This window comes from Bombus bifarius, unplaced genomic scaffold (genome assembly GCF_011952205.1).
Source record: "Bombus bifarius isolate JDL3187 unplaced genomic scaffold, Bbif_JDL3187 scf7180000008176, whole genome shotgun sequence".
Taxonomy (NCBI): Eukaryota; Metazoa; Arthropoda; class Insecta; order Hymenoptera; family Apidae; genus Bombus; species Bombus bifarius.
The window spans coordinates 330,294-342,145 of NW_022884493.1; the positions used below are offsets into that span (position 1 = coordinate 330,294).

The following is an 11,852-nucleotide window of genomic DNA, read 5'->3' on the forward strand; positions in this document are numbered from 1 at the left end:
CGATTTTTCGATCGTTCCGCGATATTTTCAGTAGCGTTACGATGATTAATGCGCTCGCGAACGCGATACGATCTCTTGTCGATCGATGATCGATCTCGTTGCATTTTATATGTACCGTGTACATTATGTGCGTGGATCGATTTAGCGAATACCGCTTTATCGGAATACTTGGCGCCGTAAATGCATACGCCGACTTTCAAGATGAAATGTTCGTTACTGCGTTTCTGAAGTATATATGTCACTTTCATAGATAATTATATTTTTATTATGCTGATATAATAAACGTAATTTTACTTTGCTACGTTCCGCTACAATAACGATTGTCCAAACGATAACATCGTACTTCTATGGCGATCACGGAGCAATAAACGCCTAGAAAACAAAAGATAAAAAGCTTTTTCATAAGAATAACTTGCGCTATCTTGGCGTACTTACTATAGGATTGACGTTGTACATGCATTTCATAAACATGAAAGTTTTTTCGCATTTATCTTCTGCGTCTAAAAAAAATAATTATCAAAATAATAGATCTATAACAGATAAACTCGCGGTCGTTACAATCGATGGAATACTTACCGACGTCCTTGCAACTATCGACCATTTCATTACCTATTTCTTTGTAAACATTTGGAATTACTTGTTTCAGTATGTTGTATCTTATTTTACCATTCTTGTCTATCTGTACTATGCAAAACGACAACACTGTTTTATAGGAAACGCGATATTATGGTCTAGCTAAGAAATACAATGCAGCAACATCGAACTTTACCATGTTAAACTTTTCCAGAACGCATTTAAAGTAACACTTCAGATTCTCATCTTCAGGAAATTCCCCGTATTCCGTACCTTCGATGGCCTCTGTAAGAGAAAGTCGTCGTTAGATTTAAACGACGAAGAGAAACGACATAGAAAAACAAAGGATCTGTGGAAAGTGTAGCTACGCATTTCGCCAACTTACCAAGCGTCGTCTTACTTTCGACGATACACTTCTTTCTATGTACGGATGTCATTCTCCTGAAGTCGTCGGGATCCGACTTGTTCGTAGAACATTCGGGTTATTTCCATTAAGAATGTAAAAAAAATAGCGAATCGAGATACCTATTACAATACTTACGGATATGGTACCTCCGTGGACGAGAACGAATTGCAACGTTAGAAGACAAATCGAAGACACGCAAACTGCCGCGGCTCTCATTTCTCCGGTAATTCGATGAAAATATTACAAACTCGACCACGCACGTCAGGAACGTCAAAGACACCAGAGTCAACTCTATACCGGCGCTACGAATTCGTACCATTTATAGACGTCCACTTATCACCACAACCGGCTAAAAGGATCGGTTGGCGTAATTTCGGGTTCATACGCCGTACAATTATTTGATTTTACTCGGCAAACAAACACGCCGCCTTCTTCGTCGGATGTTTATCTAATGATAGCGTCTAAACGCTAAAGGAGAAGTTAAGCCCCAAACAACAATAGACATTTAGCGTAAATACAGCCGTGTAAATTGCAAGAAAGGCAGAATTATCGAACTCGTAGCCAGCGGACGGTAAAATACAGGCTAACGCAAAACGTTCAATTAATGTTCGAATTTCGTGCAATCGAGCATGTTCCTAGCTACTTTAATTACTTCCTGCTATGCAACGAATAGACCTCGAGATTGCACGAACAAACTGACCATTTTCTTTATAAGGGAAACGATGCATGTTGTCTAGGCAACATCTTACGGATAGCAAGATCATCGGATGTTGTTTCGATTCGAAAAAGAAAATGCGTCACGACAATACGCGTTACTCGAACGAAGCGTATTTCGTTCGCAGGCCATTCCTTTCATTCGTATCGCGCGCATTTAATCGCGACCTCAATTGGCAATTGGATCATCCGAGCATCGGAAGTCGCGATCAACTGGATAGTTTGAACGATCACACCAGTTTCGTATCCAGGTCTCGACACCAGGTTTCAGCGATATATTACCGAGGCGGACGGATAGGGAACAGAGTCGGAAACGTTGATGTGGTGGAAACTGTAAGACAAAAGTAACGCGATAGACTAATGTCTCTTTCTTTTATTAACGTTTCGTACAGAAAGCCGTCTACTCGTTTCAATGGGTAACAATTCTGTTACGTGATAAGGCGAAACACAATTCAACGCCAGCTTCGATTCGTTCGATGAGATAGTTGCATCGCTTCCTTCCGATCTCGTCTCTTCTTCGATTCGAATGAAACTCGGTTAAAAGAGATAGTAGGTCTGAAACACAGGCGCAAACAAGTGGCTGACAAGATCAAAACGATAAACGAAACTGTCGTTCGTTGAATCAGAATTGTGTACTCACCCGCGGAGATGATTCCGCGTAACATTTGTTAAACCTGTACGCGTACTCGCAATTGTCACCTTTAGCTAAAAGAACGATCGATTAACGACCGAAATGACCGTGCAGGATCCGATTAATCGTATGCCATCGAGATAAAACTGGTGGAGTGTTGTTGTTTCACATAAGTGATGCTTTTGGGAAATGAATGTACAGGAAGGAACAAAGAGAGGTTTCGATCGAGAGGTTTCGATCGATCATTAAGACGAAAAATATAACAAATAGAATATAGATACCCAAATATTTACCGATCCCCTTGCACTCGCTGATCGCTTTCTGCACCTCTGCCCTGTAAGCTGGTATTCTTTGGAAAAACGTGAGCATGCCGTTCAAGCTGAGTTCTCTCTTGTCATCGACTAGCCCGAATTGTTCCCACAAACAGTACATGTAACACTGCGAACCAAAGAGAGAGCGCTTCTTTCTTTTCCGCTGAATAAGTTGCCCAAAACCGCGGACATACCGCGACACACCGACTTGCCAACTTTACCAATGTATTATTACCTTCAATTGACGTGTTTCGGGCCACTGACCATTCCTCACTGCCTCTATATCCACTGAAACAGGCAACAACCAAATTAGACTAATTTATTTATTAATTAAACGACGCGTCATTCGATCGCTACTCGACGGTCCTACCTGTCGCCACCCCTGTTTGCGTTTGACAAGCATTCACCACGCTAGCTGCCGTTGCGATCATTTCGTCCGAAACGAAACTCGGTCGCGTCTATGAAACATATTTTTCTTATCGTTAATCCTCTCGAGTTCGAGTCAGATCGAAATAATTACTGTCTATCTATATAAATCTATCCGTTTCTTTTTCCTTTCCTTGCATGCATATCCTTAGCCAAAGCTCGATGCGCGCGCGATCGCCACCGCGACCGCGCGACCATCGCTCTTCCTACTTCTTTCGAATTTCACAAGTAAAAACAAACATCAAATAGATCGAAACAGGATCGACTGCGAAGAACAAGATGGAAAGAGAATATTTTAAACGTGATATGATGTATTACGTACCCCACAACGAACTACTGGCAACCGAATCCAACAGACGATCAACAAGCTCAACAATACCGTGTAATTCATGATTCGTATCTGATATCGGAACGATATAAGTCGGAAAGAAATGTCGGAACGACTGATTTCCAATCGAAGCTAATCACGAATGAAATAACGTGGTATGGACGACCCGACGTTACGTTCGGAGGGCGAGAAAGAGTAACGACGATTAGCGATGTCGGTGAGCGCGAGGGCGCGACTGAACGTCTACGGTCGACGGCGATGGATCGACCGAACAAGGGGGAGATCTCTCCACCTCGAAATCTCATGTCGCCACCTTCGCTGCGAAATTTAGTCCACGCTGTACACTCGTTCGATTATATCCCTCGTTCCGTTGATAGATGACAAAACGGATCGTGTCTTTGCCTAACTTGCCTTCGATCATCGCATCGATTATCTTGTTAAACTATTTTTCGAACCCCGACGATTAAACCGTCTCTTCAAAGTCGAAAGACACACGGGTGAACGAACCTTTCGATTCTACATATATAGGCCAGGGTGTACGCATAAATGCAGATTTGATTGGCGGATATTACCATTTTGCGATCTGACCCTATGTAATTCCTCTTATCTCTAACACATCCAACCGATTCAAATGACTCGTTTCGTTCCTATTCATTCGTCGTTTACAAATTACAAAAGAACGAAGCTTATTCACAACTACCGTCGAACGAGAACCAAATACCAACAAACGAAAACGCATCGTGTTCGTTTAGCTCTTTACCCCAGAACTTCGTCTGTTTGGTTGATCGCCGACGAAAGTTTTCCTCTTTAATTTTATTTCTAAGCTCACTCGCAACAACGAGATTGGAGTTGTACAATCGATAGGCAGTTATAAGATCGTGCGTTCTGATTTTTGATTCGCAATCGCGTATTTTTGACACATTATCTTAACATCAACAGAAACAAAGGGAAAGAACGAGAAAGGTTTAGTAAAATATTCGCGCCAAAATACGAATAAACGTACACCTAACATATCTATTCAGCGCGCGAATCACGCGTCAAATAAGCAAGGGAAGCATTTCGTGGGTCAATACAATTCCGGCGAAGGTAGGCGAATATAGCCGAACGAATCGCCAGTAACGTTGTCTCGAGTACAGTCGCCTTTTAAAATTATTGACCATTGACTTGGCCGAACGCGAGTCGTAGTAATACTGATACATATACATGTATATGTATATATACACATATATTAGTCATCGAAAGAACGAGGTCATTCTACGAAATTTGCACAATGATCGTTAACTCAATGTCCGTCGAAATGTCGTGTTTGTCGCGTGATCAATTTTCTCATTTAACATAACCTTTTTAACGATTGTATCTTTCCCGCTGCTCGCGGATATACAGTCAGCTGATTTAGTATTGACGGAATATAAGCCGTTCTTTTTCCATAGAATAACAGGTAAATTTGATTAGATTTGCAAGAGATCTTCCTTCGGGCGTTCGTTTATTTGGAAATCTTTCAGTCGGATGAAATTTGTTCGATTTTCCACGGATGAAACGATTCCGACGAGCTGTTGGCGGTCGATGACATACACAGTACAGTCTGACCGAATTAATATTGACGCATTCTAACGCACGTTTGTTTCAGTTCTTAAATTGAAAACATTTCAAAGCCTAAACAGCGATCATTACGTGGTTTTGCTGTGTCGCATTTCAAATATTTCCTCAGAGAGAAGAAGTTTTTAAACAGCGATGCTTCGACGAATTTGGAATCGCGAAAGACAAAACAAGGACAAACGAATCTCGACAGACTGTACAGCTGAAGTTGTATTGACTACAGCGTTTTCTTCGAGCGACTGCATTTCGGCCAAAACGAGGTATACAACGGATATCGAGAGTGAAAATATAAAGTGTCGTCGATGATCTGCAACACTGAATGAATGATCTTAATTGGAAGAAGATAATCAAGGTAAATTTATCGAATGAAGTCGAGTTCGTTGAACGTTCCAATTGCATTCCGTCGACGCCAACATTTCGATCCATTTCTAGCACGATACCATGTCGAAGACAAGAAAGAAACAATGCTTTTTAAAATACGTTCGTAGCAGAACTTCGGTCACGAAGTGCGAATGATACGATGTGGAAGTTTTCGAAATTTGAAGATCGCGCGACAAACGAAAAGGATATCGCAAGAACCTAATTAAAATTTCGGAAAACTTTCTGATCGAGCACTGCCATTGTCACGTGATCCATCCTATTCTTACGTCACTTTTCGCGTAAAATTTAAAATTTTTTGCGACACTCTTGTCGCTTGTTTTGGATGAAACGATTCGGTAACTTGAAACAAAATGGGAAAAACGAGAGGAGTGCATGAAACAACGCCGGAATTAAGAAATCGAATGGTAGGAATGTATGAAGCAGGTTTAGGCCTGCGAGAAATTGCAGCCGCCGTAAATTGTTCGGTACGTAGTTTTCAAAGACTGCATCATATTACTTTCGATGAAACATACGATATTATGTACATTGTGTTTTATCGTTTTAGCAACGTACAGTAAAGAGATGGTTAAACAGATTCGACAAAGAAGGCACGGTGGAAACTCGGGAACGATGTGGACGTAAGAGAGCAACAACAGCGGAACAAGACGAAGCAATTGTTCGACTAGCCACACAGACACCGATAACGGCAGCAAAAGCTGTACTTCCTGCTTTAGGACTTACTTGTTCTGTCGATACTATACGCGAAAGGTTACATAAAGCTGGAATTCATAATTGGAGTCCTTCGCGAAAATACATGCAAAGAATCCCACTCGGGTTAGTTTTTTCGATGTTATCTGCTACTTTTTAAACGTTAATACCCTATTCTGTTTACGCCATTCGATTCTGCCTTTCCATTCGCAGCGATACGGATGGTGTTGCTATACAACAACCTGTATGGAGACCTACTGGAACGCAATTAGGGAAAAAAAAGTCTTCCAGAGATCCTAATAAGAATGAAAAGAATGCTAGTATAGCTAAAAAGAGAAATCCACTAAGGAAAATTAGAGCCAAAGATGTTTATGTCGGAGATGGAGCACCAACGGAAAGCGTAAAGTCTTCTAACGAACAACAGGCATTTATATATCAACAACAAAGTGCTTCGCAGACGCAAGCCAATGAAATACAAGCACCGCCTCAACCTTTACACCCTCAGACAGATTTTGGCAATACTCTGAGTTTAACTCAAGAAACGCAACCTATTTATCAGCATCCTGGTCTGAATATCTCTCAGAATTGGCCTCTAGATTTAGTACAAGGAAGTCATCATTATTCACAGGTTTGTATACTCTGCTTGTCCTTATATAAACATTCGTTCGATATATCATTTCTTTTCCCAAACATTAGGGTCAACAAAATTCAATATCTCACGAACAAGTAGTTTCCTCTCAACAGCTCCAAGAGTTGCACGCACAACAGGAACGGCAACACCATATCCAACAAGTACAACAAACGATCACGGATCAGACTCATAATCTTGATCAACAACAAGGGCAACTTCAAGCAGAAGTTCAGCAGCAACAACAGCAGCATCGTGATCACTTACATTCTCAGTTAACTAGTCCACAAACCAGTACGAATTTAGTTTCTGATAATTCTAATACTCGTGGTTCTCAAGATAATAATCAGTCTTCTAGCATAGAATCTAATCAGGATAAAGTTTCATCGGAAGAAGGTAGCACGAGAAATCAACTACAAAAAAGGAAAAAAAAAGGCGGGAAAGCAAAAGGGACATTGGAAACCAGCGTTGAAATTCGAAATCGTATGATCGGCATGTCCGAAGCTGGTTTATCCACGTTATCTATCGCGCTTGCAATCGACAGATCGGTAAGAAGGAACATGTTCGTCTTGATGGATTCACATAATTACAATGATCTCGAGGGTAGCCCCGTATACGCAATGCTCGTTATTAAATAGGAACGTACCGTTAAAAGATGGTTAGAACGTTGGCATAAAGAAGGCAACGTACAAACTAAAGAAAGAAAGGGTCGTCGACGAATCACTACTAAAGAACAAGACGAAGCCATTGTTGCTATGGCTACTCAGCAACCGCTGACTGCAGCTAAACATGTTGCGCCTGCTCTGGGTTTAAAATGTAGCGTTGATACAATCAGGGAAAGGCTGCATAAAGCCGGTATACACAGTTGGAAGCTTGGAAAGAAACAGGGGTTAGTATGTTAATTAAGAAACCAAAAAGAGGAAAGTAAAAAAAAGGAAGAAAAGAGAAACAAAGGAAAGATTATCCTTTATTACACGCGTCATATACATACATATATATACATATTTATCCGTATCAAGCAATGGTCAACTATTTTAGAGAAGGAAATGCTGTACATACTGTACACCTTTGGCAACCAAGTGGAAATCGACCGAATAAGCCAAAACTACCGGGTGAGAAGAAGAAAAAGTCAAGCAATAATAAAAAACGTGATCAAGCATCAAACAACACGCAGAAACGATTATCTACTAGAAAAAGAAAACCCGAAGCGGTTCCAGTGAAAATGGTTTCACCACCTGCAAACATAATGTCGGAACAAACTACTACTTTATCATTCCATAATCCTGGAACAAGTAAGATCAACATACCTTAACATAATATCATAATGTATTACTTTTGTACGTATGATCAAAACTAATTGATAATTTTGGAAAACCACTTTTTAGTGGCAAACTATGTTTCAGGTTCTAATATAATACAACCTATTCATAATATTTCCGCACCTCCTTCTACAATTGTTCAATCTCAATCGCATCCGCCAGCAGGTCCTCCGCCAGCATCTCAATCGATACAACCAATCAGTTCTATGATGCAACAAAGGCCTGACTGTCGATTAGCACCAGCAATTGTGACACCCGTATCGGGTCAAGGAAATACCGGAGTTGCCTATCCATCGTGTATGGTTGGAAGTAACAGTCACACAGGACACATGGAACAACCAGATCCTTTAAATTATGAACCGTACATTTGGAGTTTCTAATCATCGATTACACGAATAACATTAAATCATAAACTTCCAAATCACTTTTACAACGTATTGTTCCAAATTTTTTAACTTTTTATCACATCTTATAACGTTCGATTCAAAAACTCAAATTATTACATTAGCTTTACATTTATACTATTTATGATAGTAACGTGAAGCTAATTTGTTAATCGTAAGTCGCATTCGTAGAAATATTTCAGTATTTTTACGATTGCTAAAATTTGGAATAAAAGCCTCAAATAAATATTATCGAGTAACTAACGGTCTGTAAAAATTGAAATAGTATGTAAAATTTTAATCGATTATGATTAATCTTTTAATCATCCTCATAAATATATGAGTTAATTCATTAGAAGTAATTAATTTAATTATTAATAGATACCAAACAGAATATGACATTTTTGGAAAAAAGATTATTTTCTTTGTATTGTTTTTAAGATTGGATGTATCATTTATATGATTATAAATGCAATATCGTAAAATGATGGAAAAGCTTTTTGTACCGAATCGAAATTGTGAAACGAAGACCTTTAAATGTTCACTTTTAACGCATAACGATGTAATCGACATCCATCCTTTACATGGATAATAAGTTTTGATGAAATTCATATATGAAAAAACAATGTTATTCTAAGTATAAACTTTTATAAAATATTTTCCTTAAATTTAAAGTTATTACTTATTATTAAAAATTTAGTATTAGAAATTATTACTTATCAATCATTATTATTACCAGTATCAATTCCATCGATTTAAAGAATTTTCATGTTGAATGAAACTAATTGAATCAATTTAAGTCAACGTGAAAAAGACACGTCAGTATTGTGTAAATATATTGCGCATATGATCGTAATTAAACAGATATATTGATAAAAATAAAAGAAAAGTTATACAATGTTTATTTTGCTATACAATGTATTTTATCTTTGAATCGTCATTCACAATGTGGTAATGAAATACGTGAAATAAATGACTGTAAAAGTAGAAAATTTGTATCACTATTATTATTATTATTATTAATGCTATTATTATTATTGGTATTGTTACTTTCGTCTTTACGGAAGTTTCAGGGATGAAAACAAATAGTCTACGATGTTTTAAACTGTATACTTTTTTTATCCTTACATGCATATTTCTTATGACTATTCAACGTGTCGCTGTAAGAATTTGTCGTACAAAATGATGTTCTACATTACTTAATAATACGATTCATCACGTAAGTTCCCATATGTGTGAAACATTTTTTAGTACATCATCAGGATTGTTTTTATAAAACATAAAGAATCCTTGAATTTGCGCTGGGCTGACTTGTTTATTTTGCGATATTACAGTTTCTGTGAACTGTTTAGCAAGTTTATTTGCTCTGTCGTCAATATTCCTATAAAATCTCAAAAACATTTGTTCCACTTGTTTTGCGCTACACCAGCCTGAAACCAGAGAGCACCATTGATTCAGTACCATAAAAATTCGATCCATTTTTTATCGTTTAAAAATATAGTACCTATATACTCTTTTACATCTACTCTACCAGGCCTAACTAACGCAGGATCCAATCTTTCTAAGTAATTGGTTGTCATAAATAGAATTCTTGCTTCCGTAGAAGCAACGCCGTCCAAACAATTTAATAAACCACTAAATGTAACTCTATTCAAACCATCATACGCAGCTTTCACTGTAACAAAATAAGCGGAAGTTGATAATGCTTTAATGTAAAAAATTATGTACAATCTTATGAATTTGCTTCAGATTTGCCACCTACTTTCTTTGCTTTCTTCTCGGCTAGCAAATGCGGCATCAATATCTTCCAGAAGAATAATAGTTTGTTGCGGGGCTACCGCTAGTAAGTGATTTAATCTATCATCCGTTAAACCTCGCTCTGATAAGTTTAAAACACAAATGCCCAGTTCTAATTCACCAGCTAACGCAGTAATAAACGACGATTTTCCGCAACCCGGAGGGCCATATAATAAGTACCCTCGCCGATACGGAATTCCTACACCAACGGTAAATGTGTTTTGTACTTTGTGCGACGTTTCCCCGTACTATTATTTACATACCACGATCACTATACCATGCAGGATTTGTCATAAATTCACGACAATCGCTTATTATCCTTTCTGCTACCCCAATATCTAAAACGACCGAATCTAGTGGTCTTCGTTTCCTGGGATGTCCAAATTGTCTCCATTCACTTCCCATTGCGGTATACATTATTGTTTTGCCTTCATACTCCCTTAATGCCATCTGTCTGGCTACAAATAAATATTTGTTATTCAATAATATTTTAGCAATCCTGGCATAATGAGCTAGCCTCTTACCCTCTTCTAAAATATTAAAATAGATATTTTTATCTCTTCCTAAGGCTGTAAGTTGTACCGTTTCCCATGGTATACCCATTTGTATATCCAACGATTGTTGTTCTCTAGTTCGATCTACCCTTATCCAATTCCCTTCATATCTATTTATTTGAACATTAAACAAATAATTTACATTTAATCTAAATATATAATACAATTATGAAAACATTTAACTATTGTAATTTTAGCCATTATTACAATGTATCATACTTGTCATTGCAAAATGAAATATTGCAGTGATAAGTACAGTTATTTCTAACCTAATAAAATGTGTTCCAATACTTGGTATGAAATCATATCTAGTTTTTATGTGACCTGTTTCTTTTTGCTCGAAACTTGTTTCAACAGACAGATGTTGTGTTTCTTTTGCACCTTTGTGTGTAATCCATTGTAAAAGCCATTGGTAGCTTTTATCACGGCATGGAACTTCTAAAGTGATCATATAATGTCGCCTATGTTTGAAAAAAATTCAACATCATATATTATTGAATGACAGATAACATACAATTTGTATGTAAATAATACCTAAATAGTATCATTCCTGCTTGCATTCCTTTTCGTAACATCGCTGCTCCGGCACCTAACCCAAATAGACCAAAACCAGCTCCGAAATATGGATTATCGGATAAAGTTTGCACGTAATCTATTATCGTCATAATGCAATTATTTGTTTCTTTCTTAAACGCAGTAAAAGTATTAAATTGTTTTTATTACACTGCTTCATATGTACCAATCCTTCTTATGATATCAGTATCAGTAACGTTTAACTGTTTTTCATAACATACAATATTACTTTTCATTTACATTACATTTAAAACCGTCTAACTATAAAACAAGTTCTTCTTGACCTATTCTCGTACAATTTGAATACTATACAAAATCATAAGAAAGAAGAAAAAAATATTTTTTGGTTTAGGTTGCACAAAAGAATCTAGGAAATTTATAGATTTGTTTCAGAAGCACATCGATAGTCCTAGATTAAAAGTTTGCAAGTAATACATTTTTGAAAATGATTCATTCGTTTAAAAGGAATATATTACTGATATCTGATACTATATTTTAATAAATCGTCACATCTAGTTTGTGAAATCTGTAAATGAATGCTATGG

The 11,852-nt window shown here is 37.6% G+C and overlaps 4 protein-coding genes across 11 annotated transcripts; 1 reads left to right on the forward strand and 3 right to left on the reverse strand.

Moving 5' to 3' along the window:
• Nucleotides 1–242: 242 nt before the first annotated feature.
• LOC117209385 (general odorant-binding protein 83a-like) lies at nucleotides 243–1,343 on the reverse strand. Of its 2 annotated transcripts, XM_033451380.1 has the most exons (6): nucleotides 1,115–1,340; nucleotides 959–1,034; nucleotides 770–858; nucleotides 577–679; nucleotides 436–500; nucleotides 243–372 (listed from the first exon to the last, which is right to left on the reverse strand). In XM_033451380.1, the coding sequence occupies exons 1-6, from the start codon at nucleotides 1,193–1,195 to the stop codon at nucleotides 355–357; spliced, it is 432 nt and encodes a 143-aa protein (XP_033307271.1). In that variant the 5' UTR covers nucleotides 1,196–1,340; the 3' UTR covers nucleotides 243–354. The 2 variants fall into 2 exon arrangements, 1 of the variants encoding a protein (XP_033307271.1); XR_004487910.1 differs by having other exon boundaries at nucleotides 436–679; nucleotides 1,115–1,343.
• Nucleotides 1,344–2,038: 695 nt separating this feature from the next.
• On the reverse strand, nucleotides 2,039–3,645 carry LOC117209384 (general odorant-binding protein 69a-like). The gene is made up of 6 exons (XM_033451379.1): nucleotides 3,384–3,645; nucleotides 3,006–3,093; nucleotides 2,871–2,923; nucleotides 2,606–2,762; nucleotides 2,334–2,398; nucleotides 2,039–2,248 (listed from the first exon to the last, which is right to left on the reverse strand). Exons 1-6 carry the CDS (start codon nucleotides 3,450–3,452, stop codon nucleotides 2,231–2,233), a joined length of 450 nt encoding a protein of 149 aa, XP_033307270.1. The 5' UTR covers nucleotides 3,453–3,645; the 3' UTR covers nucleotides 2,039–2,230.
• A 693-nt stretch (nucleotides 3,646–4,338) lies between these two features.
• LOC117209378 (probable basic-leucine zipper transcription factor Q) lies at nucleotides 4,339–9,375 on the forward strand. Of its 7 annotated transcripts, none has more exons than XM_033451362.1 (9): nucleotides 4,339–5,337; nucleotides 5,418–5,830; nucleotides 5,911–6,179; nucleotides 6,267–6,681; nucleotides 6,750–7,229; nucleotides 7,320–7,570; nucleotides 7,720–7,973; nucleotides 8,067–8,084; nucleotides 8,166–9,375. In XM_033451362.1, the coding sequence occupies exons 2-9, from the start codon at nucleotides 5,717–5,719 to the stop codon at nucleotides 8,378–8,380; spliced, it is 2,016 nt and encodes a 671-aa protein (XP_033307253.1). In that variant the 5' UTR covers nucleotides 4,339–5,337; nucleotides 5,418–5,716; the 3' UTR covers nucleotides 8,381–9,375. The 7 variants fall into 7 exon arrangements, with proteins under 7 accessions (XP_033307253.1, XP_033307254.1, XP_033307251.1 ...); XM_033451361.1 differs by having other exon boundaries at nucleotides 4,340–5,337; nucleotides 6,750–6,975; nucleotides 7,045–7,229; nucleotides 8,067–8,380; XM_033451356.1 differs by having other exon boundaries at nucleotides 4,340–4,827; nucleotides 4,892–5,337; nucleotides 8,067–8,380.
• LOC117209381 (mitochondrial chaperone BCS1) lies at nucleotides 9,288–11,779 on the reverse strand. The gene is made up of 7 exons (XM_033451375.1): nucleotides 11,269–11,779; nucleotides 11,004–11,195; nucleotides 10,705–10,844; nucleotides 10,444–10,638; nucleotides 10,146–10,379; nucleotides 9,888–10,058; nucleotides 9,288–9,813 (listed from the first exon to the last, which is right to left on the reverse strand). Exons 1-7 carry the CDS (start codon nucleotides 11,397–11,399, stop codon nucleotides 9,599–9,601), a joined length of 1,278 nt encoding a protein of 425 aa, XP_033307266.1. The 5' UTR covers nucleotides 11,400–11,779; the 3' UTR covers nucleotides 9,288–9,598.
• Nucleotides 11,780–11,852: the final 73 nt, after the last annotated feature.

What these genes read in the sequence shown, in the direction of transcription:
- LOC117209385 (XM_033451380.1), bottom strand. Translation starts at nt 1,195, where the DNA reads ATGAGAGCCGCGGCAGTTTGCGTGTCTTCGATTTGTCTTCTAACGTTG. An exon ending in TTCTGGAAAAGTTTAACATG is followed by an intron (nt 680 to 769) that starts GTAAAGTTCGAT and finishes TGCATAGTACAG; the next exon opens with ATAGACAAGAATGGTAAAAT. An exon ending in CGATAGTTGCAAGGACGTCG is followed by an intron (nt 501 to 576) that starts GTAAGTATTCCA and finishes TATTTTTTTTAG; the next exon opens with ACGCAGAAGATAAATGCGAA.
- LOC117209384 (XM_033451379.1), bottom strand. Translation starts at nt 3,452, where the DNA reads ATGAATTACACGGTATTGTTGAGCTTGTTGATCGTCTGTTGGATTCGG. An exon ending in GCAAACAGGGGTGGCGACAG is followed by an intron (nt 2,924 to 3,005) that starts GTAGGACCGTCG and finishes TGCCTGTTTCAG; the next exon opens with TGGATATAGAGGCAGTGAGG. An exon ending in CCGAAACACGTCAATTGAAG is followed by an intron (nt 2,763 to 2,870) that starts GTAATAATACAT and finishes TTTGGTTCGCAG; the next exon opens with TGTTACATGTACTGTTTGTG.
- LOC117209378 (XM_033451357.1), top strand. Translation starts at nt 5,717, where the DNA reads ATGGGAAAAACGAGAGGAGTGCATGAAACAACGCCGGAATTAAGAAAT. An exon ending in ATGCAAAGAATCCCACTCGG is followed by an intron (nt 6,180 to 6,266) that starts GTTAGTTTTTTC and finishes TTCCATTCGCAG; the next exon opens with CGATACGGATGGTGTTGCTA. An exon ending in ATTCCATAATCCTGGAACAA is followed by an intron (nt 7,974 to 8,066) that starts GTAAGATCAACA and finishes ACCACTTTTTAG; the next exon opens with TGGCAAACTATGTTTCAGGT.
- LOC117209381 (XM_033451375.1), bottom strand. Translation starts at nt 11,399, where the DNA reads ATGACGATAATAGATTACGTGCAAACTTTATCCGATAATCCATATTTC. An exon ending in TGCATGGTATAGTGATCGTG is followed by an intron (nt 10,380 to 10,443) that starts GTATGTAAATAA and finishes CCGTTGGTGTAG; the next exon opens with GAATTCCGTATCGGCGAGGG. An exon ending in CCGAGAAGAAAGCAAAGAAA is followed by an intron (nt 10,059 to 10,145) that starts GTAGGTGGCAAA and finishes ATTTTGTTACAG; the next exon opens with TGAAAGCTGCGTATGATGGT.